Here is a 19,405-nt window from a genome sequence, read left to right as displayed (position 1 = left end):
CATGTGGAATTATATACATAACAAACAAGTGTGAAACAACTGAAAATATGTCATATTCTAGGTTCTTCAAAGTAGCCACCTTTTGCTTTGATTACTGCTTTGCACACTCTTGGCATTCTCTTGATGAGCTTCAAGAGGTAGTCCCCTGAAATGGTCTTCCAACAGTCTTGAAGGAGTTCCCAGAGATGCTTAGCACTTGTTGGCCCTTTTGCCTTCACTCTGCGGTCCAGCTCACCCCAAACCATCTCGATTGGGTTCAGGTCGGTGACTGTGGAGGCCAGGTCATCTGGCGCAGCACCCCATCACTCTCCTTCATGGTCAAATAGCCCTTACTTTCAAAGTTTTCCCAATTTTTCGGCTGACTGACTGACCTTCATTTCTTAAAGTAATGATGGCCACTCGTTTTTCTTTACTTAGCTGCTTTTTTCTTGCCATAATACAAATTCTAACAGTCTATTCAGTAGGACTATCAGCTGTGTATCCACCTGACTTCTCCTCAACGCCACTGATGGTCCGAACCCCATTTATAAGGCAAGAAATCCCACTTATTAAACCTGACAGGGCACACCTGTGAAGTGAAAACCATTTCAGGGGACTACCTCTTGAAGCTCATCAAGAGAATGCCAAGAGTGTGCAAAGCAGTAATCAAAGCAAAAGGTGGCTACTTTGAAGAACCTAGAATATGACATATTTTCAGTTGTTTCACACTTGTTTGTTATGTATATAATTCCACATGTGTTAATTCATAGTTTTGATGCCTTCAGTGTGAATCTACAATTTACATAGTCATGAAAATAAAGAAAACTCTTTGAATGAGAAGGTGTGTCCAAACTTTTGGTCTGTACTGTACCTGATCAGTTCTTTTCCGGCATTGAGCCCTTTTGACGGAACTCAATGCCGGAAAATGAAAATGCTAGTGTGAAAGTACCCTAAGGAGATCGGTCTCCGTACAACATTAAAATGTACGGGATCCGATGAGCCGAAGTCAGTTATTCGCAAAGTCGGAACCGAAGCCGAGTTAGGTTCCAAGTGTTAAAGAGGTTTTCCGACTTTGCGAATAACTGACTTTAGCTCATTGAAGCCCGTACATTTTAATGCTGTATGGAGACGGACCTCTGTACAGCATTAATCCGATGTTTTGAGCGTAGCGATTTCGGATGGAGCATCCGAAGCTCACTTTGCTCATGACTATTTTGCACGTTACTAAATGAGGATATAAATGTTCAACTTGAAATGTGTCATAAACCTTTTGCGTCTCAATAATAAAGCAAAAGAGAGAGAGAGGGAGAGTAGGCTTCATCTTCTTTAATGCATAACAGCAATGCCTGAGGTACACAAAAAACACACACAGGCGCAGGTAGTTAACCCTGTCACTGCCGGAGGGGTCATCTGTAGCTTGCAGACAACTGGCAGCAGCCATGAGGGTAAAACAAGTACAAGTTTATCTTTCTAATCTACTATTTAATATAGCTGAATAAATTATAGTGGGATTATATATATATGTATGCACATACATATATATATATATACACATATATATGTACACGCGCACACTTGGAGTGACATGAAATCAGACACAGAGGTGACAGTCAGTTTGCATGGAATGCCTACTAGTGCTATATAACAGGATCCTGGTCGGTGGCATTAGACTAAAGGGTTAAGAAGCAATTATTATACATTTTCGGAGGGATACCGCAACCATGCCACGCAGTCCTTGTGGCTCCAAGCTACATCCCTCAAATGTCCATTTTGTAGAAATATATATTAAAAAAAGAATGTCAAGTTGTCCGTATGTGCAAGCGACGACAGCTCCATCGGGAATGTCTCTTATATTCTTCTTCTTGCCCCTGTCCTGGGAGCGTGTTGTCTGATAGCGTGGGATAAAAGTCTTTTCTAGAGAAAACGTTGTTACGCTGAATGCTTGGTATATCGGGGGAAAAAAAACATGCCCTTTAATCGCCACCAATCCCCATTATCAATATTTTTTTTTTCTCTTGAAACATAATATATAAATGTTTTTGAAGACATCACGTATTTCATATACATCAACCTTACTATACATCTTCTGTTGTGAACATATTCACAGGAATGAGCTTCGGCACTGGACTCATCTGGCTTGGGTTAACTATACTATGTACATATCTCCAACCCATAGCTGAAACGTGACTGGGAAGCCTTTCGTGGTCTCCTCAGCAATGGTACCAAAGGCTTTTTGGAATAGCAATAGGTCTGTTCCTAACCTGTTATTGGTCCGCAGTCTTGTTACCCAAGACACTTGGGCGACCCCTGCGATCTATAGGAGACTGTAAGGGCGGTGTTCATCATTAGATACGTTTGCAACATTGTATTATCTTGGAATGTCAAGAAATGAAGTGTCATTAGTACAGTACAAAGGTTTATACAATCACCTCTGTCATTACAGTTATTAGTTACAATGGAGTTGCCACAAGTTATGTTATGGCAGAAATGACAAAGAAAACATTTTATACAATAGGCGTAACTTTTCTGTGTGATTCCATATATTGTTTGTTCAACCCCCTCCATACTTTCTTCCAAATAGTTCAGATATCATTGGCCAATTAAGCCTGCATTGGACATCGGAAAAGCGACCTCTGTGTCTCCGAATGGGTGGATTTAGTCCACGTTAAGTGCAGCTGTTTTTCTTTTGTATAAATCTAGGACGGGTTTCAATTTTTACTCAACAGCATTGACCTAATTAATATAAAACTGAAAAGAAGTAGTCAATAAAAAGAGCATTCATTTCTTCAATGTTTCAATTAGGTAAACATATCTCTGGCGTGTTTCTCGAAGGCGCAGTGTAGATTTTATTCCTTGGAGTAAAATTCTTATTTTCAGTCTCTGCTCCATGGAATGCCTTGGGGGAATGTTCTTCAAGCTCAATATAAAACATGGAATGAAATGTGGGCAAATCAGGAAAGAAAAAAAAGCTTGGTATCATGGCAGAATTTCCTTATTTGCGTTTTGCTCTCGTGGTATTTCACAGCCGAATGGTGCGTCAGTTCAGAGCCGGATTGGTTCTTGTGTCATTTGCTTCGACAATTCAATGGAGGAGAAGCCTGGATAGTATTTTTAGAATGTTCCATAATCAACCAGAGGCTTCTGGAACATTGAATGGACGACTGCTGCCAATACTTTCTGGTTACATTGTCTCAGTACATGAGATGAGCACGAATGTTTACTGCCGGTGTGTGAAGTCTTCAATATGCTTGTCCGGTTTCTACAGGTAAAAGGCCCAAGACGGCGGAGTGTTCTCCAAGCTTCATACGGCGCTGGGTTGACAGGCTGACGTTTTTAGTCAAGTAATCGACAGCAGCTGTAAAACAAATCCGAAAACAATAGAGTGTTATAGTCACGTTATGTATTAAATGACCTCCAATCAATTTTAAAGAAAGCATTGGATTGTGCAGGTTGAAAATCTGTTGGAAAGCAGGAGTCACGGTATTCCCTTTCAGTGGCCATCGATATACACTCACCTAAAGAATTATTAGGAACACCTGTTCTATTTCTCATTAATGCAATTATCTAGTCAACCAATCACATGGCAGTTGCTTCAATACATTTAGGGGGGTGCTCCTGGTCAAGACAATCTCCTGAACTCCAAACTGAATGTCAGAATGGGAAAGAAAGGTGATTTAAGCAATTTTGAGCGTGGCATGGTTGTTGGTGCCAGACGGGCCGGTCTGAGTATTTCACAATCTGCTAAGTTACTGGGATTTTCACGCACAACCATTTCTAGGGTTTACAAAGAATGGTGTGAAAAGGGAAAAACATCCAGTATGCGGCAGTCCTGTGGGAAAAAATGCCTTGTGGATGCTAGAGGTCAGAGGAGAATGGGCCGACTGATTCAAGCTGATAGAAGAGCAACGTTGACTGAAATAACCACTCGTTACAACCGAGGTATGCAGCAAAGCATTTGTGAAGCCACAACACGCACAACCTTGAGGCGGATGGGCTACAACAGCAGAAGACCCCACCGGGTACCACTCATCTCCACTACAAATAGGAAGAAGAGGCTACAATTTGCACGAGCTCACCAAAATTGGACAGTTGGAGACTGGAAAAATGTTGCCTGGTCTGATGAGTCTCGATTTCTGTTGAGACATTCAAATGGTAGAGTCCGAATTTGGCATAAACAGAATGAGAACATGTATCCATCCTCTGATGGCTACTTCCAGCAGGATAATGCACCATGTCACAAAGCTCGAATCATTTCAAATTGGTTTCTTGAACATGACAATGAGTTCACTGTACTAAAATGGCCCCACAGTCACCAGATCTCAACCCAATAGAGCATCTTTGGGATGTGGTGGAACGGGAGCTTCGTGCCCTGGATGTGCATCCCTCAAATCTCCATCAACTGCAAGATGCTATCCTATCAATATGGGCCAACATTTCTAAAGAATGCTATCAGCACCTTGTGGAATCAATGCCACGTAGAATTAAGGCAGTTCTGAAGGCAAAAGGGGGTCCAACACCGTATTAGTATGGTGTTCCTAATAATTCTTTAGGTGAGTGTATATATATATTTTTTATTAAATTTTGGATGGAACTATCACTAATATTTCTCCTGCTCTATGTAATTAGGTGACAGTAAAGCTAAAAGCATGCTGCATAAATTTTTTTTATCTCCCATAAAGAACATAAAGAACTCCAGCGCTTTACAATACAAAAGCTTTCCATTCCTGTTAATGTTCCAAATTAAATTAATACTGATTTAGAAGTTACTGCCAATAAGTAAAGAAATATGAGTCGTCCGTGGTGTGTCAGCTGTATCCCTAGGGGAGAACTCTTCCAGACAGGACGCTTATTAGAGTTGTCATATCCATTAGGTTTTCTTTCACGCTTCTGTGTCCTATCAGTGTGGGCATCAGAGATAGACCTCTGTGTGCCAAGTGCCCGGTAAAGTCAACGGATCTGGTAAATATTGCTGGACAAATATGCATCATCGTATTATCATGATACAAATTTTCATTGCTGACATGAAATGATGAAGCCACATTTACCATCTTCCTACGGCATGACTTCAGTATAAAGGCTAGGTCTACACGACGACATGATAAGGCACAACTACACTGCAACATTTGTCGCGCGACATTTTGTCGCACCAATGTCGCGTGACAATTTTTATAATGGTAGTCTATGGTGTCGCACTCGAATGGATTTTTTGCGACTGTCGCGTCGCAGTCTGTCGCATGTCGCAGTGCGACACCATAGACTATCATTATAAAAATTGTCGCGCGACATTGGTGCGACACAATGTCGTCGTGTAGACCTAGCCTAAAAAGTCGGAAAACCCAGTTTTGAAACTTTTTAAACACCAATGTGACTAAACGTAGTGGCGTATTTAAGTTGCTCTCGCCAGTTTCTGGGGTTGGGGCTTTCGTCCCTGGCACATCTATCCTCATTTATGCCAGGAACTGGCGTAATTGATCTACTAGTGGGCACGGACTGCCGGAGGAGGTCTGCGCCACGTCATAAATGAAATGCCTCCTCCGGCGGTGCGGTGCCCATCAAGACTGGTCTTGATAAATCAGGGCCTTAGTATTTATGGGTATATCATGTCATGTTAGCTTTCAAAAGTCATTGCTTTGCACTTTGTTTGTCCTTTATGCACTAGAAGTGTTAGTGCCATAACTACCACATTAGGCTATGACACACTGTGGCACATTACAGTGAGTGGTATTGACCATTATGCTCCTTTGCATCAGCACTTGACTATGGTCTCCCAAATGAAAGCATAGCAGGGCTGGTTTGCCTGAGGCTGGGGTTGGAATAGATTCTTAATATTAATTGCAGGTGTGCCCCAAACATGCACGAGGTGGGAGAAAGGTCGGGGTCAGAGCAGGAGCAGAGGCGGCTGAAACACATGGTTTGAATTTTGAGCGCTGAAAGTAATAGTCCCTGACTTTGTTGAAACCATCTGTATTGTTTGGTACTGGCTATGGCATCCATGAAAAGCAAAGAGTGCCCAAACCCATAGCACAAAGTACTATACAGACCCCTTTTTTGTTTGTTTTTGACACTTTTAATGCATGGCGTAGTTGGCTAGTGCTTGGAACTGTATAGTAAGTTACTGAATTTATCAATAATGTACGAATTTGGCAAGTGGTGGAGTAGTGGCCATGAGATGGTGGAGGGAGGAGGAATGAGTTCGGCTGGGCTGGTGAGTTACACCAAATGTATTATGTCTTCTCAATTCATGAATCTTATGACCTATTAGATATAGCTACCTCACTATGGTTGCACTTCAATTAGCAGGGATGCTAAGTGTGTTCTTCTATTTCCAATTGTTATTATCCATTATAAAGGTTGTCCAGTGAAATATATTGTAAGTTTTTCAAACCAGCACCTTGATCTGAATACTTTAGTAAAAATTTAATATAGCTACTGAGGTATTCGCTAAAATCTCTCTGTATAGCGCCACCTGCTGTTTGCTTTTTTTTTTTTTTATTCTTTGTCCAGCTCACAGAGATGGAAGCACACGCTCAGTTCCATTCTTCAACTTCCACCAGCTGCAGCAGAAATGACATGCTCCTGAGAAAGAACACGCCCCTGAGCTGCCACCAGCTGTAGCAGAAAGAACACGCCCCTGAGCTGCCACCAGCTGTAGCAGAAAGAACACGCCCCTGAGCTGCCACCAGCTGTAGCCGAAAGAACACGCCCCTGAGCTGCCAGCTTAAAATAAATCTAGCAGAGGAGTGAATGGCAGAAGCTCTGGACCCATGTGAAGTACAGGGCTGGTTTTAAGATGGTTAGAAAGAGATGATCATATGCTATACGATGTCTGCCTTTCATGTTTTTCATTATTCATGGGATAACCCCTTTAAGTTGTCCTTCAGTCTCTATAATGAATGCTCTGTTCTTGCAGCCTGCTCTTATAGAGTTAGCAAAAGCATACAATGGAATATTTGTAAGTGCAAATCGGTTACATGCTGAGATCAATTTCTAGCTGCAAGCCACTGTACAATTAGCTGTAAAATTGATTTAGCAAGAAAGCCGCAGGTAATGAGCTATTTGTTATAATGTACTGTACTACCAATGGCACAATCTGACCGGGTACGTAGGACGTTTTACTTTCTGTAATTGTAAAAGTGCTTCGCCAATTAACCATGGAAGATGTAATGACACTTACTTTGTCCATACTGTCCGTACTGGTAGCTTGCTACTGGATCCATGCTGTAACCTGTGGTACTGTAGGTTGGCGCACAGTAGGACTGGGATGTCGGGAGGCTGTCCACAGATTTGATGGAGTCACTGCGCTGGCTGCAGCTACTGGTTTCCAACCCACTGTGCAGAGGAGAAATTGAAAATTCTGACTGGGACTGTGGGGCCACGCCATTGGGATTACTGAGGATGCTCATTACCTGTAGGAATAAGAAGATCACTGGTCATCAACCACGCTTTAAACAGCACAAGACAAATGTCATCACTTTGTAGTTTCTCCGTTCCTCGCTGAAAGTTCCTTTAACATTCGGTTTTAGTATAAATGAAAATAAACCCATTAAAGATGCAAGAGATCTCAGAAGGAGAGAATAAAGCAGACGCCGTTATCCTGGGGCGAGGAAGGTTGTTATACTTACTAAAATAGATTGGTGCAATGTCTGTGATATTTACAGAATTGATATAAAATCCCATTACTGTAGCTCCTAGTGTATTATAAGCAATGTAAGTGCCACTTAACATCATGTAGTAATCTGCAAGGTGGTGGAAATGGAGCCTCTATAGCATTCATTGAGGGATGTTTTTCTTATAGACATAAAGGGGGGTAGGTACACCTTGTCATCCATACATTTATTTATTGCTCACTGTCCGTACAATGAAAAATGAAGCAAGTTTGTTAATAGTCTTGAAAACCTCCTATCGTTTCTTGCGTACAGCTCCTAGGCTGACCTATGTATTTTATTTTGTTAGTAGACCAAAAACACACAATGGCCCACATTTAGGAATCTTTAAGATGGCGTAAGCTCAGACCGGCGGTCTAGACCTGCACCGGGTCTATCACAGGGGCTAAGGCTGGATGATAAATGTGGTGCAAGGACAGACACATTTCTCTGGCTCTATACCGACTATTGGTTGGCTTACATTGAGGCACATTTTTACGCCAGATGTGTGGCAAAGTTTGGGGGCAAAATGGCGTATCTTAGATCCACCCATTTTGCTTTTAGCCACACCCCTTTCTACTAAGTCTCACCTCCCTTGTCGAGCCTACTAAGTCTCACCTCCCTTGTCGAGCTTACTAAGTCTCACCTCCCTTGTCGAGCCTACTAAGTCTCACCTCCCTTGTCGAGCTTACTAAGTCTCACCTCCCTTGTCGAGCCTACTAAGTCTCACCTCCCTTGTCGAGCCTACTAAGTCTCACCTCCCTTGTCGAGCCTACTAAGTCTCACCTCCCTTGTTGAGCCTACTAAGTCTCACCTTCCTTGTCGAGCCTATTAAGTCTCACCTCCCTTGTCGAGCCTACTAAGTCTCACCTCCCCTGTCAAGCCTACCAAGTCTCACCTCCCTTGTCGAGCCTACTAAGTCTCACCTCCCTTGTCAAGCTTACTAAGTCTCACCTCCCTTGTCGAGCCTACTAAGTCTCACCTCCCTTGTCGAGCCTACTAAGTCTCACCTCCCTTGTCAAGCCTACTAAGTCTCCCTTCCCTTGTCGAGCCTACTAAGTCTCACCTCCCTTGTCGAGCCTACTAAGTCTCACCTCCCTTGTCGAGCCTACTAAGTCTCACCTCTCTTGTCGAGCCTACTAAGTCTCACCTCCCTTGTCGAGCCTATTAAGTCTCACCTCCCTTGTCGAGCCTACTAAGTCTCACCTCCCTTGTCGAGCCTACTAAGTCTCACCTCCCTTGTCGAGCCTACTAAGTCTCACCTCCCTTGTCAAGCCTATTAAGTCTCACCTCCCTTGTCGAGCTTACTAAGACTCACCTCCCTTGTCGAGCCTACTAAGTCTCACCTCCCTTGTCGAGCCTACTAAGTCTCACCTCTCTTGTCGAGCCTACTAAGTCTCACCTCCCTTGTCGAGCCTATTAAGTCTCACCTCCCTTGTCGAGCCTACTAAGTCTCACCTCCCTTGTCGAGCATGGTCAAAAAAGTGTACAGACCCTAGGCTAGGGGTTAGAGATTCTTTCCTAAACTTTGTTTTAATGCTGTATGGAACCGACTTCGGATTCCTGTTAAAAAATTTTTTAAAGTTGTAGAATTGAAGGCCAAAGTTATTCACCGAAGTCTCGCGCGACTTTGGACTTAACAAATTTTGCCTCCGCAAAGCGCCTACATTTTAATACAGTACATAGGCCCAGATTTACTAATGTGTCTGAACCAGGGGTGAGTGAATTGAGCTGACCTGTCTCTGTACAGCATTAAAACAAAGATTAGGAATGAATCGACATCTATAGCGGTTTATCATGTGATGGCAAAATGAATCCAGACAGCAAAGGAAGCAATATGGACAATCACAATACATTAGTAAATATCTTGTATTAACTTTTTCTACATGATAAATGTCACTTGCTGAAGTGAGACAACCCCTTTAAGGGCATCTTCGCACGCTGCCGATTTTGTTGTGACTGAAAATCAGTTCCATTTTATTTGAATGAGGGGGAAAGCACATGGATTTCTGCAAGCCCCATTCAGGTGAATTGAACCGATTTTTAGTCACGGAAAATCCTGCAACAAAATCCACAGCGTGTGAAGGTATCCTAATGGTGCCTAATAGCAGTAGTAGTGATTGTGTTAGAATCCTTACAAGGCAATGACAGGGGGTGGTAGAAATCTGTAGAGATTAGGGACTATAAGGCTAGGGCTACACATCGACATGTGTCGCATGACTTCTTGAAAAGTCGTGCAGCATTTTTTGTACTGATAGTCAATGGTGTCGACATGCTGCAACATAATAGTTGCAAAAAAATCCATCCAAGTTGTGGCAGTGCAACACCATTGACTATCATTACAAAAATGTCACAGTGTAGTTGTTCCCTTTTTGTCTTGCGTCTCTTGTTGTTGTGCAGCCCTAGCCTTAAGATCACTTTCATAGAGAACAAAATCAAAAAATGTATCTGTCGCTAGGTTCTTGGCTCCCGCGATGTGTCCAGTCCTGGGTAATGGTTTGGACATTCTCTGGGAATACATACTTCTTAGGCCATAACAGTAGTAATCAGTGTGGGGCATTGGATGAGTAATTAACACCTTCAGTGCTGTGGAGGCCAGTTTGTTTGATTGCTCGGTCACTTTTCTTCCCTCTGTGATTTGTAATTGTGGTAATGGATAGCTCTAAACATAGACATATGCCTTGTCCTGCTCCTGACCCCTCTAGTTGGCTATCCTTCCTCATGACCTCTCTTTCCTACCCCCTGCATTTTGCCAAAAAAACTTATGTAGCAGTTCCGCCATAGACAGGGGAGAGGAGGAGGAGGAGGAGGAGATGGCGGTTCCTCTGTAAACAGGTTAATGTGATTTTTAGAAGTGTTTGAAGCTGAGGTCTTGAGGAAGGGGCAGTATAATCCCCTGCAGTATGGAGGGGGCTCCACTCCCCCCGTCACCTCGTCTCAATAATGTATTACTTCTTAGTATATTACCATCACTAACCAAAAATCAATTGCAAGGCGACATCTGTAAGACTTTATCTGCAGGGATATCAGGAGCCTGCCAATCTGTCTGAGTGGCAGCGTTCTCTCCCTCCCCTACTCTTTCTGTCACCCCTTTCCTCTCTCTCTGCACTGCTGCCCCAAATCAGTCACACTCTCTTTAGATTAACCTTTCGCCTGCCTGACTGCATGAAATGCTTTGCCCTGTCTCCCTAGGCATGCTAAGAGTTAACTGCGCAAAGCATCGAGCCTTAATGGAATGAAAACATCCTTAATATTTTACGATTAGGAATGAACGGTCCTCGTAAAAAAAATAATAATACCAAATGAAAACGCAACTTATAGGTGTCCCCGTGATGGCGTCTTAAGCTCCAGTGTAGTGAAAACGCTCCAACTACCAAATGCCAAGACAGCTCTGAGACAGCTAAGCCCCATGTAAAGGTTTAACCCTTGGGTGCTCTGAGACAGAGAAGCGGTTCTCAACCTTGCCCATAGGTCACTTGGTTAGTAGTCTGAGATGTGTTCTCTCTGAGGCCGGGATATGTCCTTTTACTGCCCCTTCCTCTATATCTCTCCTCACATTCACTCTTTCTTCCCTCAGTAGACGTTTTTGCCCTCGGGAGGTTTCATCATCCTATCCGTACTTTAAAAGAAGAGGAGTTTAAAAAAAAAAAAAATGTAATTAATTCCCTCTATTTCTGAGCTGGGCCTGAGGGTCTATGTCCACGGAGGCTCCAGCCAGGGAAATCTGCACCCTTTATGATAAACCAAGTCAGCTTTAGACGTTCAAGTGCAATTAGGATCCCCCATCTCGAGACCATCAGCTCCTCCAACTTCTTGGGCCGCAGGAGGAAGGGAAATTGAGCTGCAGAGAAAACTACATGAAAGTGGAAGATAGGGATGAAAGACCGTCCCTCGTATACAATGCGGACAGGAACCTTATATTATCTCTGTGGATATAGGATCTGCCGTATGCAAGGATATTAGGAGATTAAACACTAACTTTACAGAAAATAACACTTTCTTGCACACGCCAAGGGCGTTCTAATTCTCGGCTACATGGCCGATAGACATAAGAAATAGGTGTTTAAGACACCGTCGCAGTTTGCGTGAGGGGGGATTCTCTGATTACTTTCATTTTCCTTTATTAAAAATGTGGCTCGTATTATTTTCTAGGGTTAGAATTGCCTGAAAAGTACATATTTAGTAACACTGGGGTCAAAGGTGCCAATTTGATGGATGTCAACACATGTATGGAGTTTGTATGTTCTTCCCAAGTTACTCATAGGTTCATTTGAAATTTCAATCGTGAGCCTCTGTAGGGACCGATGTGAGGGATGACAATATGTTGAAATAATACGGGAGATCCATTAAAATATTCCTGCCTTTATTTATTATTTTACGCACTTCTATAGCGCTACTATATTCCGCGGGACTTTACAGACATTAGCATCTAACTGTCCCCGATGGGGCTCACAATGTAAGCTCCCTACCAGTGTGTCTTTGGAGTGTAGGAGGAAACCGGAGAAAACCCACACAAACACAGGGAGAACATACAAACTCCATGCAGATGTTGTCCTTGGTCAGATTCGAACCTAGGACCCCAGCGCTACAAGGCACCAGAGCTAACCGCTGAGCCACCATGCTGCCTTGTAAATAATTTTTGCTGTGTTTCGTTATAATATGATATTGTAGACTAGGAAGGTTATTGTAGACTAGGAAGTCCATTACACACTGAACCGACTACATATATGTGTATCAAAACATGTATTTTAGCAGATCAACAAGTTAGGAACTTAGCAAAGTTACTCGGTCTATTCTCCAATCGGACTATTCTCCAATAGGAAATAAACCTCTTTCCTTCCAATTGCCATATCTCACCTTTCTCTCACCCTCTTCTGATTAAGCAGGTAGCCCTCCTCCCTTCTTTTATTCCCCCCCCCCAGGGTTTTAGTAATGGAGAGTTCACATTGACTTATTGCTTCAAAACAAGATTTCCTGAGATCTTTTGAGCTACCCCACCAGTGCCCCCCCTTTCCCTTTCTGGTGGAAGGTTCGATAAATGTGAAAGAGGCAGAATACAAAGAGTTGTGGGAATGACACATCCCAGCCCAGGGCGCTCTTTCTCCAGCTCAGTCTCCGCACTGTCTCTGATCAATCGCAGACCTCTATCTGTTAGCCAAGCTTAGCTCAGCTCCCTAGGACTGATCTACATGACAAGGAGGTCAGGCCGCGATAAAATATCTGAGGACAGAGAGTAGCTAGAGATAAGGATGAGATTTGTTTTTATAGGAGAGTGACCTTTTCCTCTTGCTTTTCTGGATTCACTAGGGCTAATCTTTGATTTATCCCACTACACGGTATAATGCGGAACTTCCTAGAAGTCTGTTTTTGTTTGGGGTCATTTCAGATGAAAATATCAACTTTTGAAATGACTTTTTCTAAGTTTTGACTTTTGGAAGGGGGGGGGGGGTGTATTATTGCCTTTACTACAAAAGCAGGAGAAACCACTTCTCAAAAAATCCAGAATTGCATCAAAAATGATCTACGCAGTCTTTCTAAACAGCAGTTTTACACATTTTGTTGAAAGTTGTGAATTAGAGAGGTACAGTGGTTAGCACTGGTGCCCAGGGGTCCTGGGTTCAAATCTGACCATGGACAACATCTATATAGATTTTGTATGTTCTCTTTGTGCTTGCATGGGTTTTGTCCCACACTCCAAAGACATACTGATAGGGAACATAGATTGTGAGCTTGATTGAGTGATGATAATGCCTGTTAAAGGGGTTCTCCGGGAATTAAGAAAATGAAAATATTTAAATATTACTTAATGATAAATATATTCCCAACTACCTTTCATTAGTTATAATGGCTCGTTTTGTCTGGGGAGCAATCATTAGGAGAAATAAAATGGCTGCCGTCCTATTAGTACACACAAAACCTGTCCTAATCACACAGGAGGAGAAGTTGCTTCACAACACTGAGCTAAAGAGCTGCCTCATCCTTTTCTCTGCTCTGCTTGTCAGGGATTGTAATCCTGAATACAGATGAATCTCTGGGGAAATGGAGATGATGAGGAGACATGAGAGGATTGTGGGATGTGGCTAATGAGCAGCAGCACTTGTATGCAGTCTCTATTACCACAGCCACAGTCTGCCCTGTCTATCCTCTCTGTACTAAATTCCCCAGAGATCCGGCTAAAGTTCTTATCCACTGTATTCAGGATAATAATCCCTGACAAGTAGTGATGTGAAGTAACTTGTCCTCCTGTGTGATTAGGACAGGTTTTGTGTGTACTAATAGGACAGCGGCCATTTTATTTCCCCTAATGATTGCTCCCCAGACAAAATGAGCCATTATAACTAATGAAAGGTATTTGGAAATATGTTTATTATAAAGTAATATTTAAGTATTTTATTTTTCTTAAATACCGGAGAACCGTGCAGTGGAATATGTCAGCGTTATGTAAGTGAGCAACATAAACTAGTAAAGCTATGATTCAGGGCAATTGTTGGTTGTGCGCTTCTTACCTTCTCCTCCATTCCCCAAGCTGCCTAACAAAAACACCGGAGGGCTTCTCCCCATACCCCATGACTAGCGGTTCCTCCTCCCATGAAAGGCTGTGCGCTCCTCACCTTCTCTTCCTCCATTCCCCAACCGTCCTAAGGGCTCATTCACACGACCGTATGAATCGGTCCGCATCCGTCCCCCAATTTTGCGGAACAGGTGCGAACCCATTTATTTCGATGGGGCCGCAAAAGATGCGGACAGCACACCGTGTACAGTCCGCAAAAAATATAGAGCATGTCCTATTCAGACAAGAATAGGCATTTATATCATGGGCCACCCGTTCCGCAAATTGTGGAATGCACACGGGAGTTGGGACCTCCACCAATTAAACATTTATCACCTATCCTATGGATAGGTCGTATGTTATCGTTCTGAGACAATCTCTTTAAGGATATTTAAGAATTTCTTATTCATAGTGTTAATTGTTGGATCTAATGTAACAATATATATTTTTTAATTATGGGGACTCAGATGTTCCTTTAATTTATGGGCTCTCCTGCGCACTTTTGACTTCTTTGGCAATCTGAAATCATTTTGTACTACAATTGGGTTACTTTGTATAAGAAAACAATATTGGAATCTTTTGTCATTTCTTTTGTTTGTCTGTAACTTTCCTCCATTGTTATCTTCTACTGAACTCCAACTCTTACACAGTCACTTTGTGCTAAAAGATTGCAAGTTCAGGAGCAATAAGAAACTGAGCAGAAAAATTAGAAGAATAATATAAAGCAGGGGGGGGGGGGGAACAGAGAGGAAGGAGAAGAGATTGAAGAGAGAGGGGGCTGTGAAAGAGGAGGCCTACTGATTGTTTGAAAGATATGACTATTTAGAGAGAATGACTGCATAAATTTAATTAAAGCGTTTTCACGCTGCAAATGGCTGATTGTAATTATGTTCCCAGCCTCACTTAGCAGAGAAGATGTTGCCTCTTTGTGTAATGAAGGACAGCGAGCAGATGACAGCACCTATTCAGCAGGCTCTTTGTGTCAGGTGTTGATCTGTGGGATGAAATCAGGGGGAACGAGGTTGCAAAGATTGACCAGACCCTGGAACAGCCGCCCGTGCGCAGAGGTTTTGTGTTTAATACGTATAGATTATTATTAAGTATAGATACACAATAATCCCCGTCTATAATAAATAGTGACTTCAGATGAACGCAGTGCGCCCTGCTACTGTTTCTTATATATTGATTTCACAAACAGGAGCAAATATTCTGTTCCTTTTATCTGAAAATGCAACACTCTTTTTAACTTTAAAGGGTTGCCACTTTATGTCTGTTGTAACCAACAGGAGACCGGAAACAGCACAACCTATCCATCAGTAACCTCCATTGAAAAGCATTGCTCATGCAAAACCTGCGCATGTGCAGTGTGAGAAGGTCTGGTAACATGACTGTCCAGTTGGGGCTGTTCCAAGAAGAATGCTTTGCTTGACGGCACTTACTAAAGTAATGTCACCACCAGTCCTGTGAGAAGGTCTGTTAGACATTCTTCTCTACCTGTTGTATGACGTTCTTTGTTTTGGTTTCACTTTGTCATCTCCTTCCTTCTCCCAGCTGTCACCTATTTACACTAATTGTCTCCCTTTATATACCCTCCCATACTGCCTCACTTTGCGGTTTATACTTCTTCCTGGATGAGTTGTTCACTGATGGAGGCTGCTACTGCTGATTCCTCAGATAAGTGTTTTTCCTTTATTTGTGTTTCCTTGCTGGCTTGATTCTAGGTGACCCTGACTCCGTCCGTATTAAGTGCAGGGAGCCGGTGGTCGTGTCCTCTCACTATTATAGGGTTTTCAGGTGTCACACAGTATGAGGTACGCGGACATGCAATCGTCTACCATAAAGACCTTTGCATGGGCATAGCAGTCAGGGAGAGATCTAGGGGTTTTATAGGGCTCACCCATATGCTCCTTAGTTTGGGATCAAGCCAGTCGGATGTTTATTTATAACTTCCAGCTATCTGCAACATCATCCGTGACAAGTAAGAGATCAGGGTCCAACTGTTAATAAGAGTATATTAATAAACTGGTTAAAATATCTCCGGCTACCAGCAGCCTCACAGAGAATGAATGCAGTGGCAGCGCTCATGCTCAACCACTGCTTTCTTCATTCTGGGAACCCCCCACCGATCAGATCCGTATTCCAAGTTCTCTGGATGGGGGATCGGTTCATATCGTGCAACAAGCCCTTTAAAGAAGTCATCTCAGTTAAGTAAATCATAGGCTCTTGGAACTATAAAAAATATTCTCGCCTGCCGTCACCAATATTATTGATACTAGAAATAATGCTAAACTTTTACTTAAAGGGATTGTCTCATATGGACATTATGGCATATCTGGGACCTGCTCGTGTCAATAACAGGGCCTGCCATGAATGGAGAGCACTCATGCATGTGCAGCTTTCTCCATTCACTGATGTGAGCCGAGTGCTGGCGTAGCAGTGAGTGGAGAGGACACCATGCATGCATGCATGGTGTTGCGCTTCATTCTCTGTTTTTGAAATATGCCATACATTTTCTGACGGGACAACAACCCCTTGAACAGTGCCATGAGCATACACAGTCTTCTAGAAACTTCACAAGACCGTGACAGTCAGAACTGCCATGAGGGTGGTGGAAATAGGGATGTAACTGTTGCCTCCCAGTCATTAGATTTGTTAAGGTGTTATCCCATGGATATATTACTCCTTTATTTATTCACTTATTTGGAAGATTTTCTTTCCTTTCAGTGGGTCGGCAGCAGCAAAGCATCAAACGCCTGAATGTCTAAGGATACATTGGAATTAGCTCTTTAAGGGGTTGTCAGGGTTCAGAGCTGAACCCGGACATACATCCATTTTCACCCCGGCAGCCCCCCTGGCTTGAGCATCGGATGCTCCGATACTCTCCTTTGCCCTGCGCTAAATCGCGCAGGGTGAATGCATTTTCTGGAGATCCGGTGATGAACCGGGCTCTCCATGGGGCTTCCAGGAAGCCTGGTGAAGTCACCGGCAATGATGGGCGGGCTTTAGCGCTGCCCTAGCCAGTAAAATGGCTAGGGCAGCGCTAAAGCACGCCCATCACAGCCGGTGAAGTCACCAAACACACTGCCGGGCGGAAGCTTTCTCCCAGCAGTGTGTGATTGTAAACAAAAGAGCCCGGGCCCTGCGCGATCTAGCGCAGGGCAAGGGAGCGCATCGGAGCCTGAACTGCTCCAATGCTAACGTCGGGGGGTGAAATTATGGGTATGTCAAACCCCTTTAATACCCCTTCCTCTCTTGCATACAATATATTCCCTCACATATAGCCCCAGAGATGCATATGGTATGTAATTCCACCACAGTTTCCTTTGCCGCTGTCTAGAGAGCAATAGCGCTATATATTTCTATGACTTCAGAAGTAGGGAGGAATAAACGAAAGGTGGGAGCAGGGAAGCTACTGAGCATGTCCGTCCACCACTGAATGCAGGAGAAGGTGGACCAGAAGGAGAAGCAGCAGGGGGCGCTACCAGAAGAGGAAAATGTCATGTACAGAAAAGCCTTACAAGATCTTTATTGCAATCATTCTTGCAATTTTCATAGGCTTATTAATCACTTGGCTACTGTTATACACATACAATTACATTGGGCCGGACTAGCATGACATTGATGCACCACAAACATAGCGACAGTTCCTGCAAATAAATGTCATTGTCTCTGAAAAGTTTTCATTTGCAATGAAAGAAAACATCCCGTACATTAGCAGACGTTCGTTTTTATTTCTTTGTCCGTAAATCTTTAAAAAGCAAATTCTCAAACTGAAAATATACGGCTGTGTTCGGGTGCAGTATATGATCTTCATATACTCGGGTTCTCATTATTTCCCCCTGATGAGGAGCAGTGTCAGGAGTCTGACAGATTCTCCTACACATGTTCTGGAAGCCAAGTGTTGCATTGCTTCTTGTGTAGAGCGTGAACGTCCATGTGTGAGGAGGGAGGGAGGCTGCAGGCACACCGTCTAACGGGCTAATTGAGGCAGATTAGGACACAGATTGGCAGTGACAGAAACTGGGCAGTGACAAGGAGGGGACAGTGAGGGCCGATTAACACCCGCGAAAACAAGCTGTCACATCTCACAAGACGTTAAGTCTGCACAGCACTGAAACGCGTCAGCTCCATTAACCTCCGTCTCCCCCAGCTCTGTCTGTCCATCATCTCTATTTGCCCTAATTTAATTTTGAAGAAACTGTTACTTCATTTTTTTTTTATTCCTCCCAAGCCCTTGTTTTGCCTCATTTTTTTCCTATTATTCATTTAATGTATAGTACGAAAAATGGGAACATGGACCATGGGATCATATAGGAAAGTTATGTGCAAATCAGTTTCTTTTTTTTAATATTCTTTTCTACCGGCTTCTACATAAAGGAGAAAACTCCATCGTGGGCAATTGCAGTGAACTTTCCAATATTTTATAACTGTCAAAAAATAGTTGCAGAAATAAGAGGAATGTCATGATTTTGAAAAGACAAAAAGTTCATTACTTATTAGGCTGCTTTCACACTCGCGTTTGCTGCGGATCTGTCATGGATCTGCACAGACGGATCCGCACTGATAATACAACCGTTTAGAACGGATCCGTTTGTATTATCTGTAACATAGCCAAAACCATTGCACCGGATCCATCCCCATTGACTTACATTGTGTGTATGGACGGATCCGTTTGCCTCCGCATCGTCAGGCGGACACCAAAACGCTGCAAGCGGCGTTCTGGTGTCCGCCTCCAGAGCGGATCGGAGGCAAATTGATGCATTCTGAGCGGATCCTTTTCCATTCAGAATGCATTAGGGCAAAACTGATCCGTTTTGGACCGCGTGTGAGAGCCCTGAACGGATCTCACAAGCGGAAAGCCAAAACGCCAGTGTGAAAGTAGCCTTAGGGCTCATGCACACGACAGTTTTTTGCGTTCAGTATACTGGCCGTTTTTTGTAGTTCAGTATGCGGTACATATACTGAACCATTCATTTCAATGGTTCAGCAAAAAAACCTGAAGTGTCTCCGTGTGCATTCCGTTTCAGTATTTCAGTATTTCCGTACCGTGAAAAGATAGAACATGTCCTATTCTTGTCCGCAAATCACGGTGCTTGGCTCCATTCAAGTCAATGGGTCCGCAAAAAAAAAAACGGAACACATACGGAAATGCAACTGTAGGTCTTCCGTATCCGTTCCGTTTTTGCGGAACCATCTATTGAAAATGTTATGCCCAGCCCAATTTTTTCTATGT

The 19,405-nt window shown here is 43.2% G+C and overlaps 1 protein-coding gene across 4 annotated transcripts in view; it reads right to left on the bottom strand.

The window, feature by feature from the left end:
* Positions 1-1,309: 1,309 nt before the first annotated feature.
* Positions 1,310-19,405, bottom strand: part of PAX7 (paired box 7) — a 116,928-nt gene continuing 98,832 nt past the window's right edge. For all 4 annotated transcript variants that reach the window (XM_040423138.1, XM_040423155.1, XM_040423147.1 and 1 more), the window contains exons 8-9: positions 7,154-7,385; positions 1,310-3,334 (exon numbers count right to left, since the gene is read on the bottom strand). In XM_040423138.1, coding sequence (XP_040279072.1) covers positions 3,219-3,334; positions 7,154-7,385 — 348 coding nt within the window. In that variant the 3' untranslated portion in view covers positions 1,310-3,218. The remainder of the gene's footprint in view (positions 3,335-7,153; positions 7,386-19,405) is intronic.

Source organism: Bufo bufo, chromosome 1, assembly GCF_905171765.1.
Source record: "Bufo bufo chromosome 1, aBufBuf1.1, whole genome shotgun sequence".
NCBI lineage: Eukaryota > Metazoa > Chordata > Amphibia > Anura > Bufonidae > Bufo > Bufo bufo.
This window is presented reverse-complemented; position numbering and strand designations above follow the sequence as displayed.